The sequence below is a fragment of the Mus caroli genome, unplaced genomic scaffold, assembly GCF_978045245.1.
Source record: "Mus caroli unplaced genomic scaffold, Mus_caroli_1 scaffold_2, whole genome shotgun sequence".
NCBI lineage: Eukaryota > Metazoa > Chordata > Mammalia > Rodentia > Muridae > Mus > Mus caroli.
In genome coordinates this window covers 23,288,179-23,301,594 of record NW_028227257.1, presented here as the reverse complement: position 1 = coordinate 23,301,594, position 13,416 = coordinate 23,288,179, and the positions used below count along the sequence as shown (strand labels likewise).

Below are 13,416 nucleotides of genomic sequence, written 5' to 3'. Positions count from 1 at the left end.
GCTCATCCCGGGAAACCATGGAGCAGGTGCAACATGAGGGATTGAGAAGTTTACTCACTGTTTAAAAAACAGAGGGGGCAGAGAGGGAAGTCTTGCTCACAAGTGTGCCTCACTCCAGGGAGTTCTCTCACAGAGGAAGTTCATGAGAGGCTGATAAAGGAGAGGAATGGGCATTGGTGTCAAGGAGTCCAAGTCTAAGGCGTCTTTTCATGAATACACATTTCCGTCATGGCCACTGGTTTCTTTTTAAGGTCATGAACCCTAAATAGTTTTATGCAAAACATTTCTCAAATGACCAACACGTGTATATAGAAAGCCAGGAGGCCCTGACCCATATAGGTTAAGGCAAGGAAACATGCCGAGCCTTCTTAGTCCCTGTCACAGGACACTGGATGCTCTGTGTGTGTCTGTGTGTCTAACAAATGTGAAAGTAGAGGTCATATGAGAGGGAGAAGTGGAAATTATGCAAAGTACACACCAACTTCTCAAGAGAAAAACTGAGAAAAGCTGTTTTCAAAAACACTTCCCAGGTAACGGTTGGAAGAGGCTATTTCCAACAAAATCACTAGTTGTCCAGTTGTACTGATTCCAGTTACTGATCTTCAAGCATAAAGTGAAACGAGAGAGTTCTTCGATTTCCTTGGCAATATCAGTTCTGTTGCTTGAGTTTGTTTTTGAGAGGCTCTACATAGCCCTGGCTGGAACACAGTATGTAAAAACCAGGCTGGCCTCAGAAACCCTCCTGCCTCTGCTTCCTGAGTGCTGAGGTTTAAAAGATGAGTCACAACAACCAACTAAATAAACAAGCATTTAATAGGGCCAGTTATTTTACTGCTCAGCTTCGAAACCTCTGCGGAAGCTCGGATACTAGATAGTGTGAGGCAGAGGGGAGAATAGAACACTAGAGAACTGAAACCTCATTAACATGGCCTTTTGCAAAACAAAACTCAAGCAGGTTTAGACAAACTGTGAATGTAGTCTAGATCTAGTCAGTAAGAGGAGAAGGTGGATTTCCTGCCTAAGGGCACAGCTTCAAGCTAACGCAATGGTCCAGGAATAGCTAATCAAAAGCCTTAATTTTACAGGTTCCCAGAATCCTCGGCTGGAAAGGAGGGCAACAAGTTCGTAAAATAAACCCAATAAATAAAGGACGAACGCAAGACACAGCAGACACGGGAGCTGTCAAAATTCAACTTTTATTAACTCAGGGGTAGGGTGTCAGTCCAGGGAGCCCCAGGCTCAGCCGCTCAGCCGGTGATGCGCACGTCCGCGCGGCGCCGCAGCCGCCGAGCCCGAGCCGCCTCCGGTAGAATGGCCTGCAGCTGCTCCTGCACCAGCATCTCCACGATCTGCTCCTTGGTGCGGATGTCCGGCCGCAGCCACTGGCGGGACAGCTCCCGCAGCTGCCGGAAGGCTTCCCGGGGCCCGGCCGCGTCCTGGTAGCGAAACTGCCGGAAGCGCTGGCGAAAGGTCTCGGGGCCGGGCCGAGAGGCTCCGGGCCTCAGGGCGGCGTCAGCGTGCGGCGCCGCGTTCAAAGCTGCGGGCGCTCCGGGGAGCTCCGGGGCCGGGGAGCTCCCGGAGTCGGGCGACGGGGCCGCAAAGTCGCCGGCTCCTTCCTGCTGCTCGGGCGGCGCCGCGGGGCTTTGGGGGTCCTGGCTGGGCTGCGGCGCCGCCATGACTACGGCTGTTGGCGTCCCCCTTTGTTTCGCAGTCCGGCGCCTCGCCTGCGTCTGCACGGGAAGGAGGTAAGAGAGAGCCGCTGAAGGGCAGGGCCCGCGCACCCCAGCGGGACGCGGACTCAGGACAGGCCGCGGGCGAGCCCAGCTTACCTCGACCCGCGAAGCTCCTCGGTGGCCGGAAATGGACCGATCCGCGAATCCGGAAGCCGCGTCCTCTACCAGTCACGTGAAGTTTGATCTGGGGAAGTCCGTAGATATCAGCTCTTCAGACGTTAAGGATGGCGGCACTGCAAGGTCCCCATTGGAGACAACGGGGTCCACATTGGAGCCGACGGACAAGTCGGACACGACGGAGTCGAAATCTGAGTCAGGATCGGATTCCAGATCAGAGGAAGACAAGGATAGGCGGGCCTCAATTAAGACGATAAAGGCGGAGACACCCCAACCGAAGGACCGCCCTGGCGTGCAGGTGACCTGCGCCTGCTAGGGTAGATGCTGGTCCCTACTTGATCAGGCAGGATCTGTGGGTAGCGCTGACAGTCCTGAGTAAAGGAGGGTGATGGTTGGCTAGGGGATTGTTGGAGCTTGGGCGGATGCCCTGGGTGGGGCAGCGGGACAGGGGCTCCAACTACTTTTAAAAAGATCTCTCAAGCCCGTAATCCTAGAGCTAAAGGATACCTCCTGAGCTATAAATTGAGCTGAGAATCTCATTAAACACACACACACCGTTGCCTGCATAGATGCAATTGATTTCACTTTATTTTGAGAAGGACAAAGTATTTGGGGCAAGAGTCTTCAGACTTTCCTGCCCCCAAACAAATGCTCAGGGCTTCTTTGTCATTGTTTTTGCTTGTCCTCGAAAACCAAGAGAAAGAGATTCGGTGGGTACTACTTTAACTTTAAGATTAATAAGTGGGGGGCTGGAGAGATGGCTCAGTGGTTAAGAGCACTGTCTCCTCTTCCAGAGGTCCTGAGTTCAATTCCCAGCCACCACACGGTGAGTGGCTCACATCTACAATGGGCTCTGATGCCCTCTTCTGGTGTGTCTGAAGAGAACAATGGTGAATACATAAAATAAGTAAATACATCTTTGAAAAAAGTTTAATAAGTGAACAGTAATTAATGATGTCCCATATGGTGGCCATTAACTTCTTGTATTTACTGAATCTTTGAAAGGTAAATACCCTGAAATTGAGATGTATTATAGTGTAGAATTATGCATGTGTATGTAGGAAAAGAAAAAGATTTTGTATTTATTACGTATTTGAGTATGTTATGTAATTTTGTATATATGGGGGTCAAATAAACTATATTATTAAATTTTACCTGTGTCTTTTTACTTTTAAAATGCAACTACTTTGAAAATTTTAAATTACACATACAGTTTATAGTATATCTTTGTTGACTAGCTGCTGTCTAGAGTGTTGGAATCAGGTGTCAGGAAACATCTTTCTTTGCTTTAACACCCCCAGCAGTAAATAGTGCCTGCCTCACAGTTGTCAAGTGGAGTAAATCAAGCTCTGGAAAAGACAGAGCTTTCAGAGCTAGGGATATGGAGTGGTTGGTAAGGATGCTTGGGATGATGGGATGAGATGAGCGTGGTACCCAAGCATTGTGAGTCCACAACTCTGGGCAGCCCACGAAGTTCTAGGCTTCTATCCTTCTCCGGACAACTTAGTCTTCCAGAATGACCGGTTTCATTCAGCTTCTTTTGGCTTCTGACTGAATTGCTCTGCTTGGCCTCATACTAACTTTGGCACTTTCTTCTTCTTCTTCTTCTTCTTCTTCTTCTTCTTCTTCTTCTTCTTCTTCTTCTTCTTCTTCTTCTTCTTCCTCTTCCTCCTCCTCCTTCTTCCTTCTTCTTCCTTCTTTCTTCTTCCTTCTTCTTCCTTCTTTCTTCTTCTTCTCCTCCTCCTCCTCCTCCTCCTTCTCTTCCTTCTCTTCTTCCTCTTTCCTGTCCTCCTCCCTCTTCCTCCTCCTCCTCCTTAACCTCCTTCTCTTCCTTTGTTTCTCTCTCTCCTCCTCCTCCTCTTCTTCTGGTCAGAACTGCTAGTTAGTTTTTTTATTGATTCTTTGTGAATTTCACATCATGCACCTGGATCCTATTCATCTCCCTATCTCTTCATACCTACCTTCTGTCTTCTGTCTTCTTCTTCTTTCTTCTTCTTTCTTCTTCTTTCTTCTTCCTTCTTCTTTCTTCTTCTTTCTTCTTCCTTCTTCTTTCTTCCTTCTTCTTCTTCTTCTTCTTTCTTCTTCCTTCTTTCTTCTTTCTTCTTCCTTCTTTCTTCTTTCTTCTTCTTTCTTCTTCTTTCTTCTTCTCTGTTTTTTGTTTTGTTTTGTTTTTTGAGACAGGGTGTAGCCCTGGTTGTCCTGGAACTCACTCTGTAGACCAGGCTAGCCTTGAACTCAGAAATCCACCTGCCTCTGCCTCCCAAGTGCTGGGATTAAAGGCATGTGCCACCACACCTGGCTCTTGGCACTCTGTTCTAATCTTCTGGCTCATTCTGTCTTCACCTGTGTCTGTCAAACTGTCCTGAAAACTGCCAAAAACACAACACACCGCCACACCTTTTTTCCCCTCTCTGCTCCTAAGTAGTCTTTTCCAGTGCTGTTCTCCTGTGAGTTGGGCATATCCACTCTCTGACTCGTCCTGTCAAATCTTTCTCTGATTCAACACTTTGTCTGCCCCTTAATTAGATGTCACTTTCAGACCAACCCGCTTCCTTCTATAAACTAACCTTCCTTACCGTCATTGTTAAGAGATTAAGGTATGTACTAAGGGATTAAAGGAATGTCATTCCAGCCGGATCACACAGACCTAGAAGGCCTTTGGATGTGATCCCTCACTGGAGCAGCCATGTTGCTGGATTAAAATTCTACAGGTGCTTGCTGTGTAAGCATGAGGGCTTGAATCTCCCTGTGCCCATGAAAAAACCAGGCATGGCTGAGCTGGACTACACTTTAACGTTGGGCCCAGGTAGAGATCAAAAGAGCTGCGTGGTTAGCCTATCCAATATGTACTTCTAAATTCAACTGGAGATCCTATCTCAAGGCAATGAGGAGAGCAATAGAGTAGAGCATCCTCTTCTGGCATCTTCATACCTGTACACTTGCATGGATCTCACACACACACACACACACACACACACGTTTTCATTAGGTCAGGTCCATTGCCTTCAGCCTCTGAGCTACAGGTGTTGCTGTTTTAATCTATAAAATAAAAAATCTGAATGCAAGAACTTGAGTGAAAAAGAGGAATAAAAAGAAAAGAACATGACTGTGGTTCCTAGGCACAGTGGAGGGGAAGGTCTAGTATAGATTACAGGGAAAGCATGGCCAGAGTCAGAGACCCTGAGGGAGGCCAGAGGGGACATCATCCTGAGCCATGAGGAGAGAGAGGAGGGGGAAGGCAGAACCAGGTACCACAGCCAGAAAGCCCAAAGGTCCGAAGCCAGCAGGTAACCAAAATGGCTGTATGATACAGGGAAGAGCCTCTGGGGGAAGGGCAGCCTTCCCCGACTGGGCTGTAGAATTCAGGGGTAGGGGTCAGGGTATACAAGCCAGGAGGACTGTAATAGGCAGGGCTGAGGGATGCTGGGTGGACCTGGTGGCCAGGTTCACTTTGACATGTTAAATAGGCAACTCAGCCATCTGTCCTGGTTTGAGACTTTCAGAACTAACCTCATAGAAGTTTCTATGAAAATTCAGATGGTGCCAGTAAAAGTATAATCTCTGAAGCCCCCTTGGCAGGTGGTATATTCTGTTTTGACAGCTTACTCCCAAAAAAGTTTTGTATCTCTATTTTCCAGAAAGGGACAGGGGTCCTGTCTTAGTTAGGGTTTCTGTAGCTGTGACAAAACACCAACACCAAAAAGCAACTCGGAGAAGAAAGGGTTTATTCAGCTTACACTTCCATATTACTGTCCATCACCAAAGTTAGGGCAGGAATTCAAACAGGGCAGGAACCTGGAGGCAGGAGCTGATGCAGAGGCCATGGAGGGGTGCTGTTTACTGCCTTGCTTCCCTTAGCTTGCTCACCCTGCTTTCTTATAGAACCCAGGACTACCAGAACAAGGATAGCACCACCCACCATGGGCTGGGCCCTCCTCCATTGATCACTAGTTGAGAAAATGCCTTACAGTTGGATCTTATGGAGGCATTTCCTCACCTGAGGCTCCTTCCTTTCTGAAGACTCTAGTGTCAAATTGACACAAAACCAACCAGCTCAGGCCCAAGATGATAGGACTTTGGTCGTCCCTGCTGTTCTTTTGGGTTCTGCGCAGGGATTGTGTAACAGCCAGGTACCATCATTAGGACAGATTTCTGACAATCACCTTGCCCATCCTTGAGGATGTCTCCCGTGGAGGTATGAAAGATGACCTTGAGAGGCACCACAAGGACCCCTCAGTGGGTTTTGTAGTTGCTGGCCTGTAAGCTTGGGAGACTTCATGGGCCAGTCCGGACTTGAAGCTTTTTCTTGCTGGCCTTCGACATCTGCATTTCTGTTAGTCAGTTGTTCAGCTTCCTTTCACCAGATACTCTGTCCTCCTCGTCCCCATTCTCTGAAGTAGAATGGTATTTGCATTTGCTGTTGCCCAAGTTGTTTTCCTTTCCTCTTTTCAGAAGTGGAAAGGGTGGGGGCTCTTGTGTTTGATAGACCCAGTGGTTTCCCATTTCCTTCTGCCTGGTTCCCTGGTTTGCTGCTCTGTATTAACAACAGTCTTATTCCCTGCGGTGGCAGGCCGTGTTCAGGACTAAAACAGCCTGTCTTGGTCAGGGTTTGTATTCCTGCACAAAACATGACCAAGAAGCAAGTTGGGGAGGAAGGGGTCCTCCAAGAGATTGGTGTCTCCATCTCTTCCCATTGTAGCACACACTTTGTCTTTTGGCTCCAGCTGCCTGTACTTCACTGCTGCTGCTGTTCTTGGTGGTCATATCATGGAACTGGCATCTCCAAAACACCGCTGTCTTCCACGGCAACTAAGATTTACTAATAGCCTCTGATAGGTTCTCTTCATGGTGCCAAACCTCAACTCCTTAGCGTGACCCCTTCAGTCCTGGCCCATCAATTGCAACTGAGGCTGTACCTTCACCAATGGCCTTCCATGGCCTCTCACAGTGCCGAGCCTCAGCTGCTCTGCGTGACCCCTTCATGCCTTCAAAACAAGTACCACCTGAGTGACTCTTACAGATTACCAAGTACAGAGGCAGCACAAGGTACAACCTTGTTGGTTGTGCTTTGTGCTATCAGAAAACACTTACCAGATTTCACCTCAGTGATGCTGGTCTCTTCTTAATCACCGCTAATTTCTTAGCTCTAGCTAACGAGCATCACTAGTCCCAGTAATGCAGAAGTGTTGCTTTAGTAGTTCTGGTATCTTGTTAATCACAGCTGATTCTTCAGCCCCAGCTAACCAGAACCACAGAATCTTCACAATCAAAACAGCAATGGCCCTGATAAGAATCTTTAATCTTCCCTCTAAAATTTCACAAGCCAGGCCTCCATCTTCTGCACTGTTCTCAACATTATCTTCCAAGCTCCGACAGAACATCCCACAGAGCTCTTAACACCAAATGGCTCTTCTAGCCCAAAGTTCCAGAGTCCTTCCACAGTCTTCCTCCAAACATGGTCAGGTTGTCACAGGAATACCCCACTAGGCTGGTACCAATTTATCTTAGTCAGGGTTTCTATTCCTGCACAAAACATCATGACCAAGAAGCAAGTTGAGGAGGAAAGGGTTTACTCAGCTTATATTTCTACATTGCTGTTCATCCCAAAGGAAGTCAGGACTGGAACATGGAGGCAGGAGCTGATGCAAAGGCCATGGAGGGGTGCTGCTTACTGCTTTGCTTTCCTGGGCTTGCTTTCTTATAGAACCCAAGACTATTAGCCCAGGGATGGCACCACCCACAATGGGCTAGGCCCTCCCCTCTTGATCACTATTTGAGAAAATGTCTTACAAATGAATCTCATGGAGGCATTTCCTCAAGGGAGAGTCCTTTCTCTGTGATAACTCCAGCTTGTGTCAAGTTGACACACAAAACCAGCCAGTACACAGCCCAACCAACTGCAATAAGGAAGGGGAGAGGAGCCATGAATGGGTTTACTGCAGAGGAAAATACAAGCTTCCCGGAGCTAGAGAGATGGTTGGTCAAGGGGGAGTTGGGCGCACACCTTTAGTCCCAGCACTCAGGAGGCAGAGGCAGGTAGATCTCTTGAGTTTGAGGCCAGCCTGGTGTACAGAGAAAGTTCCAGGACAGCTGGGACTACACAGAGACAACCTGTCTCAAACCAAACAAACAAACAAAAACAGTACATGGTATGGTTCCTATAGTGGCCAGTTCTTTCATCCCAGGACTTGACAGAGGCAGATGGATCTCTGGGAGTTTGAGACTAGCCTGTATATAGGTCTATATACAGATTCTAGGCCAGCCAGGGGTACATGGTGAAACCCTGTCTCCTTTATTTTCCTGTAGTAATTGTTTCAGAGTCTTCCTGCCTCCATTTGCTAACCTAGGCCCAGTCCTGGAAGCTCCTAGCCGCTGTACAATCTTATCTAGGCTTAGGATGTTTTCTGCCTCTGAGACTTCCTGCTGAATGAGTTCACCCTTTCTAGTACCTTCTGAACTCGGTTTGGTTCAACTCAGCTGTTCTGGCTCAACCTCTTCTCCAAGCTAACTGATTCATCCTGGCTTCTCTCTCAGCCTCTGACTTTTTGTTCTGCCTGGCCTCAAAACTAGTTTTGGAGCCGGGCGGTGGTGGCGCACGCCTTTAATCCCAGCACTAGGGAGGCAGAGGCAGGCGGATTTCTGAGTTCGAGGCCAGCCTGGTCTACAGAGTGAGTTCCAGGACTATACAGGGAAACCCTGTCTTAAAAAAAAACCAAAAAAAAAAAAAAACTAGTTTTGGCAAAATGTTCTAGTCGTCTGGCTCCTTGTCATTCTCTGGCTCATTCTGTCTTCATTTATGACTAGCTTATTATCTCTCTGCAACCTGTTTCTGTACAACTGTCCCAGTGAAAACTGCCTCCTTCCTCTCTCTGTACTGCCCCTTAAGTAGCTCCCCTTTCCTCTCTCTCTTTGTGAGAGTTGAGCAGGTCCTATTTTGTCAAATCTTTCTCTGATCCATCACATTAGATATTGCTTTCAAACATGGGTGCTTCCTTCTACAAACTAACTTTACCTTCACCTTCATTGTTTGGGATATATCTATCTCTCTCTATCTCTATCTCTATCTCTATCTCTATCTATCTATCTATCTCTGTCTCTGTCTCTGTCTCTGTCTCTGTCTCTATCTCTATCTATCTATCTATCTATCTATCTATACACACACACACATATATTTCTGAATTTTGCAGATTGGGAGGTAGGCACCCCCAAAGGTGCGAAGACTATCAAAACCATAGTAGGTAGCTCCGTCAGGTGTAGTGCACACACCTTTAATCTTTGCCCCTGAAGGCAGAGGCAGGACGGTCTCTATAGGTTTGAGGCCAGTCTGATCTACATAGACAGACAGCGCTTCCTAAAAAGAATGATTGAGTGTGGGTATTTTACCAGCAAGTGTTTTGGTGCATTATGCGCTTATAGTGCCTCTGGAAGAGGGCGTCAGATTCCCTGCAACTGGAGTTACTGATGTGTGAAAGCATCACCATATGGATTCTGGGAATTGAACTCAGGTCCTCTGTATCTTAACTCCTAAGTTATCCCTCCAGCCCCTAGGTCACCCCCCTTACAGGGCACCAGCTGTGACCTAGCCATCTCCCAAGCTTCCTTCTTTTTCTCATCTAAAGCAAACTTAGCCCATTAAACAGTAGCTTCCTGTCTTACTAAGGATTCTATTGCTGTGAAGGGGCACCATGACCATGGCAGCTCTTATAAAGGAAAGCCTTTAACTGGGGCCGGCTTCCAGGTTCAGAGACTGAGTCCATTATCATCATGGGGAGAAGCATGGCAGCACTTGGGCCAACATGGTACTGGAGAAGGAGCACTCTATATCTGGATCCACAGGCAGCAAGAAGACTTGAGCTTTTGAAACCTCAAAGCCCATGCTCTAGTGACACACTTCCTTCAACAAGGCCACCCTCCTCATAGTACTACTCCCTGTGAGCTAAGCATTCAAACATATAAGCCTATGAGGACCATTTCTACTCAAACCATCACATGCCTCACTCGTATATTCAGAAATGAATACAGAACTGCGTACGTATATATTTACAAACATTCTGTTCTGGATTTTGCAGATTAAGCTCTCATGGTCACAGAAGATAAAGAGCTGGACAGCAAAAAAGAAAAGAGTAAGTGTTTTTATTCTAAAAATTGATTCCCACGTCATGAACATATCAGTTATTTTTACCCTTTGACTGTTGTGGATAAAATTGCTGTGATATTGGTGTTTGAATTTCCATTTTTTTAGTTGAGTTAGGTACCTATAGGTGAAATTGCTGCGTCAGATAATAATTCTGTATTTACCTTTGTGAGAAGCAATCATACCATTTCGCACAGTGGGTCCATCTCTGTGACTCTGAGGTCAGCCTGGTCTACAGAGGGAGTTTCTGGACAGCCAGGGCTACACACAGAAACCCTGTGTCTTAGTCAGGGTTTCTATTCCTGCACAAACATCATGACCAAGAAGCAAGTTGGGAAGGAAAGGGTTTATTCGGCTTACACTTCCATGCTGTTGTTCATCACTGAAAGAAGTCAGGACTGGAACTCAAGCAGGTCAGGAAGCAGGAGCTGATGCAGAGGCCATGGAGGGATGTTCTTTACTGGCTTGCTTCCCCTGGCTTGCTCAGCCTGCTCTCTTATAGAACCCAAGACTACCAGCCCAGAGATGGTCCCACCCACAAGGGGCCTTTCCCCCTTGATCACTAATTGAGAAAATGCCTTACTGTTGGATCTCATGGAGGCATTTCCTCAACTGAAAGTCCTTTCTCTGTGATAACTCCAGCTGTGACAAGTTGACACAAAACTATCCAGTACACCCTGTCTTGAAAAAACAAACAAACAAGCAAATCCCCTATGAGGGATAGGAGAGATGACTCAATGGTTAAGAGCACCAGCTACTCTTCCAGAGGACCCAGGTTTAAGTCCCAACACCCACCTGTTGTTTAACAACCATCTGTAAGTCCAGTTCCAGGGGATGTGATGGAGTCTTCTAGTCTCCTCTGTCACCAAGCTCACACAGACATATGTAACACATGCAAGCATATGGTGGTTTGAATGAGAATGGCCCCCAGTAGATTCACGTGTCTGAATGCCTGGTCCCTAGTTAACAGAACTGTTTGGGAAGGATAAAGAGGGTGCGGCCTTGTTGGAGGAGGCATGTCACTGGGGAGTGGGCTTTGAGGTTTCAAAAGCCCTTGCCAAGCCCAGGGTGGTCCTCTCTGGCTGCTGTCTGAGGAACAGGAAGTAGCTCTGACTTACTTCTCCAGCGCCATGCCTAACTGCGGGCTACCACAGTCCCCACTAGGATGATCATGGACTAACCCTTGGAAGCTGTAAACAAGCCCCTAATTAAACGTGTTATTTAGTGTCCTTGGTCATGGCATCTTTTCATGGCTATGAAATAGTACTAAGACAAAGCAGGGAATTAAAAAAAAATTCCCTAGGAGATTCGTTTTCTGCTTTTCCTCCCTCCTTAGTGCTGGAGATGGAACCCGCAGCCTGTGTATATACTAGGCAGGTGTCTCATCGCTCAGCTATAATACCCAGCCTCATGAGTGTGTGTGTTTGGGGAGAGAGAGAGATCCTAGGTTAACCTTAGGCCTCATTCCTCAGGAGCCGTCCATCTTGTTACTGTTGCTGTTTTTAAGATTCATTTTTATAGCAGGGCATGGTGGCACACGCCTTTAATCCCAGCACTCGGGAGGCAGAGGCAGGCGGATTTCTGAGTTCGAGGCCAGCCTGGTCTACAAAGTGAGCTCTAGGACAGCCAGGGCTATACAGAGAAACCCTGTCTCGTAAAACCAAAAAAAAAAAAAGATTCATTTTTATTTTATTTTATTTTATTTATTTATTTTTTAAAGATTTATTTATTTATTATATGTAAGTACACTGTAGCTGTCTTCAGACACTCCAGAAGAGGGCACCAGATCTCGTTACGGATGGTTGTGAGCCACCATGTGGTTGCTGGGATTTGAACTCTGGACCTTCGGAAGAGCAGTCGGGTGCTCTTACCCACTGAGCCATCTCACCAGCCCTCATTTTTATTTTATGGGTCTGGGTTTTCCACCTGAGTGTACTTCTGTGTATCATGCAGAGGCCGGAGGGAGGGCATAAGATCTCCTGGAACTGGATTCATAGATGGTTGTCAAACCATCATGTGGGTGCTATATGGGAAATGAACCTATGTTCTCTGGAAGAGCAGTCAGTGCTCTTAATCACTGAGCGTCTCCCCAGTCTCTCGTTTCTTGAGACAAAGTCTCTTTTTTTTTTTTTTTTTTTTTTGGTTTTTCGAGACAGGGTTTCTCTGTGTAGCCCTGGCTGTCCTGGAACTCACTTTGTAGACCAGGCTGGCCTCGAACTCAGAAATCCACCTGCCTCTGCCTCCCGAGTGCTGGGATTAAAGGCGTGCGCGCCACCACGCCCGGCTCATTTGCTTGGAGCACACTGCATAGGCTAGGCAGGCTACATTGCCTGACCTGCAAGCCCCGAGGGTCCCTCTCTCTGTGCCTGGGATTGCTGGGACTGCCATCATGTGCTCCCACACCTGGCTTTTTATGTAGGTGGATCAAGCTCAAATCCCTGTGCTTGTTGGGCAAGCACTTGACTGAACTCCCTCAATGAGCTGGTGGCTGCATCCCGAAGGCCACATCAAAACCAAAATGAAACAAAATAACCCAAAGAATACACATTCCTGCATCTCCCTCCCCCCTCTCTCTCCCATAACCTTGTGTATGGGGCAGGCTGCCTACACGTGTGAAACTTCCCAAGCTCCTGTCAGTCTTCCTCATTTATATCCGGCTCCAGCTTGTTCTTCACAGACTTCTCTTTTGTTATCAACAAGGCTCCTGTAGTATATTTTGTTTCTGAACTGCCATTCCCTTCTCAAAAGCCAGTCTCCCTCCCCAGACCCCTCCCTCTGAGACAGGCCTTCTCTATAATAGCCTTGACTGTCCTGGAACTCACTTTGTAGACCAGGCTGGTCCTGAACTCAGAGATCCAGCTGCTCTGTGAGAGAGTTGCTGGGGACAAAGGCATGTGCCACCACACCAACTTGATCTAGTTTTAAGATGTGCCAAGCCTTTTGAGGTTTTTGGTTGTGCATGATTAACGTCTATTTCCTATTATTTCTTTTTCTCTCTCCTATTTTGTGCCTCTCATCTGACATTTACTTTTTTTCTTGCATCCTTATGTTTTTTCTTATTTTGTAATGTTTATTTTTTCTTTTTGTTTTTTAGCCATACCTGTTCTTTTTGTATTTTTGTGTATGTGTGCAAACCTGTATGAGTATGTATGTACCTGTGTGTGCAGAAGCACATAGAGGCCAGAAGAGGGGTGTGGCATCCCCAGGAACTGGAGTTACAGGTTGTGAGCTGCTGTGTGGGTGCTGGGAACCAAAGCCAGGTGCTCTGCAAGAGCAGCAAGTGCTCTTATGTGCTGAGGCATTGCTCCAGCCCCACAGGAACTGCTGCAGATGGAACAGTTAGACGCATAGGAAGGGGTAAAGGCAAGCACAGAGAAGACAGGTCTGGTATCCCTCACCTAGTTTTCTCCAATAGTAGAAATATCTCACATG

The 13,416-nt window shown here is 47.1% G+C and overlaps 2 protein-coding genes across 3 annotated transcripts in view; one reads left to right on the top strand and one right to left on the bottom strand.

Moving 5' to 3' along the window:
- Positions 1 to 1,177: 1,177 nt before the first annotated feature.
- Scand1 (SCAN domain containing 1) lies at positions 1,178 to 1,676 on the bottom strand. The gene has a single exon (XM_021156615.3). The coding sequence runs from the start codon at positions 1,674 to 1,676 to the stop codon at positions 1,248 to 1,250; it is 429 nt and encodes a 142-aa protein (XP_021012274.1). The 3' UTR covers positions 1,178 to 1,247.
- Positions 1,677 to 1,860: 184 nt separating this feature from the next.
- The window catches only part of Cnbd2 (cyclic nucleotide binding domain containing 2), a 67,693-nt gene continuing 56,137 nt past the window's right edge, over positions 1,861 to 13,416 (top strand). For both annotated transcript variants that reach the window (XM_085832927.1, XM_021156614.3), the window contains exons 1-2: positions 1,861 to 2,148; positions 9,920 to 9,973. In XM_085832927.1, the coding sequence (XP_085689053.1) occupies positions 1,861 to 2,148; positions 9,920 to 9,973 (342 nt within the window). The remainder of the gene's footprint in view (positions 2,149 to 9,919; positions 9,974 to 13,416) is intronic.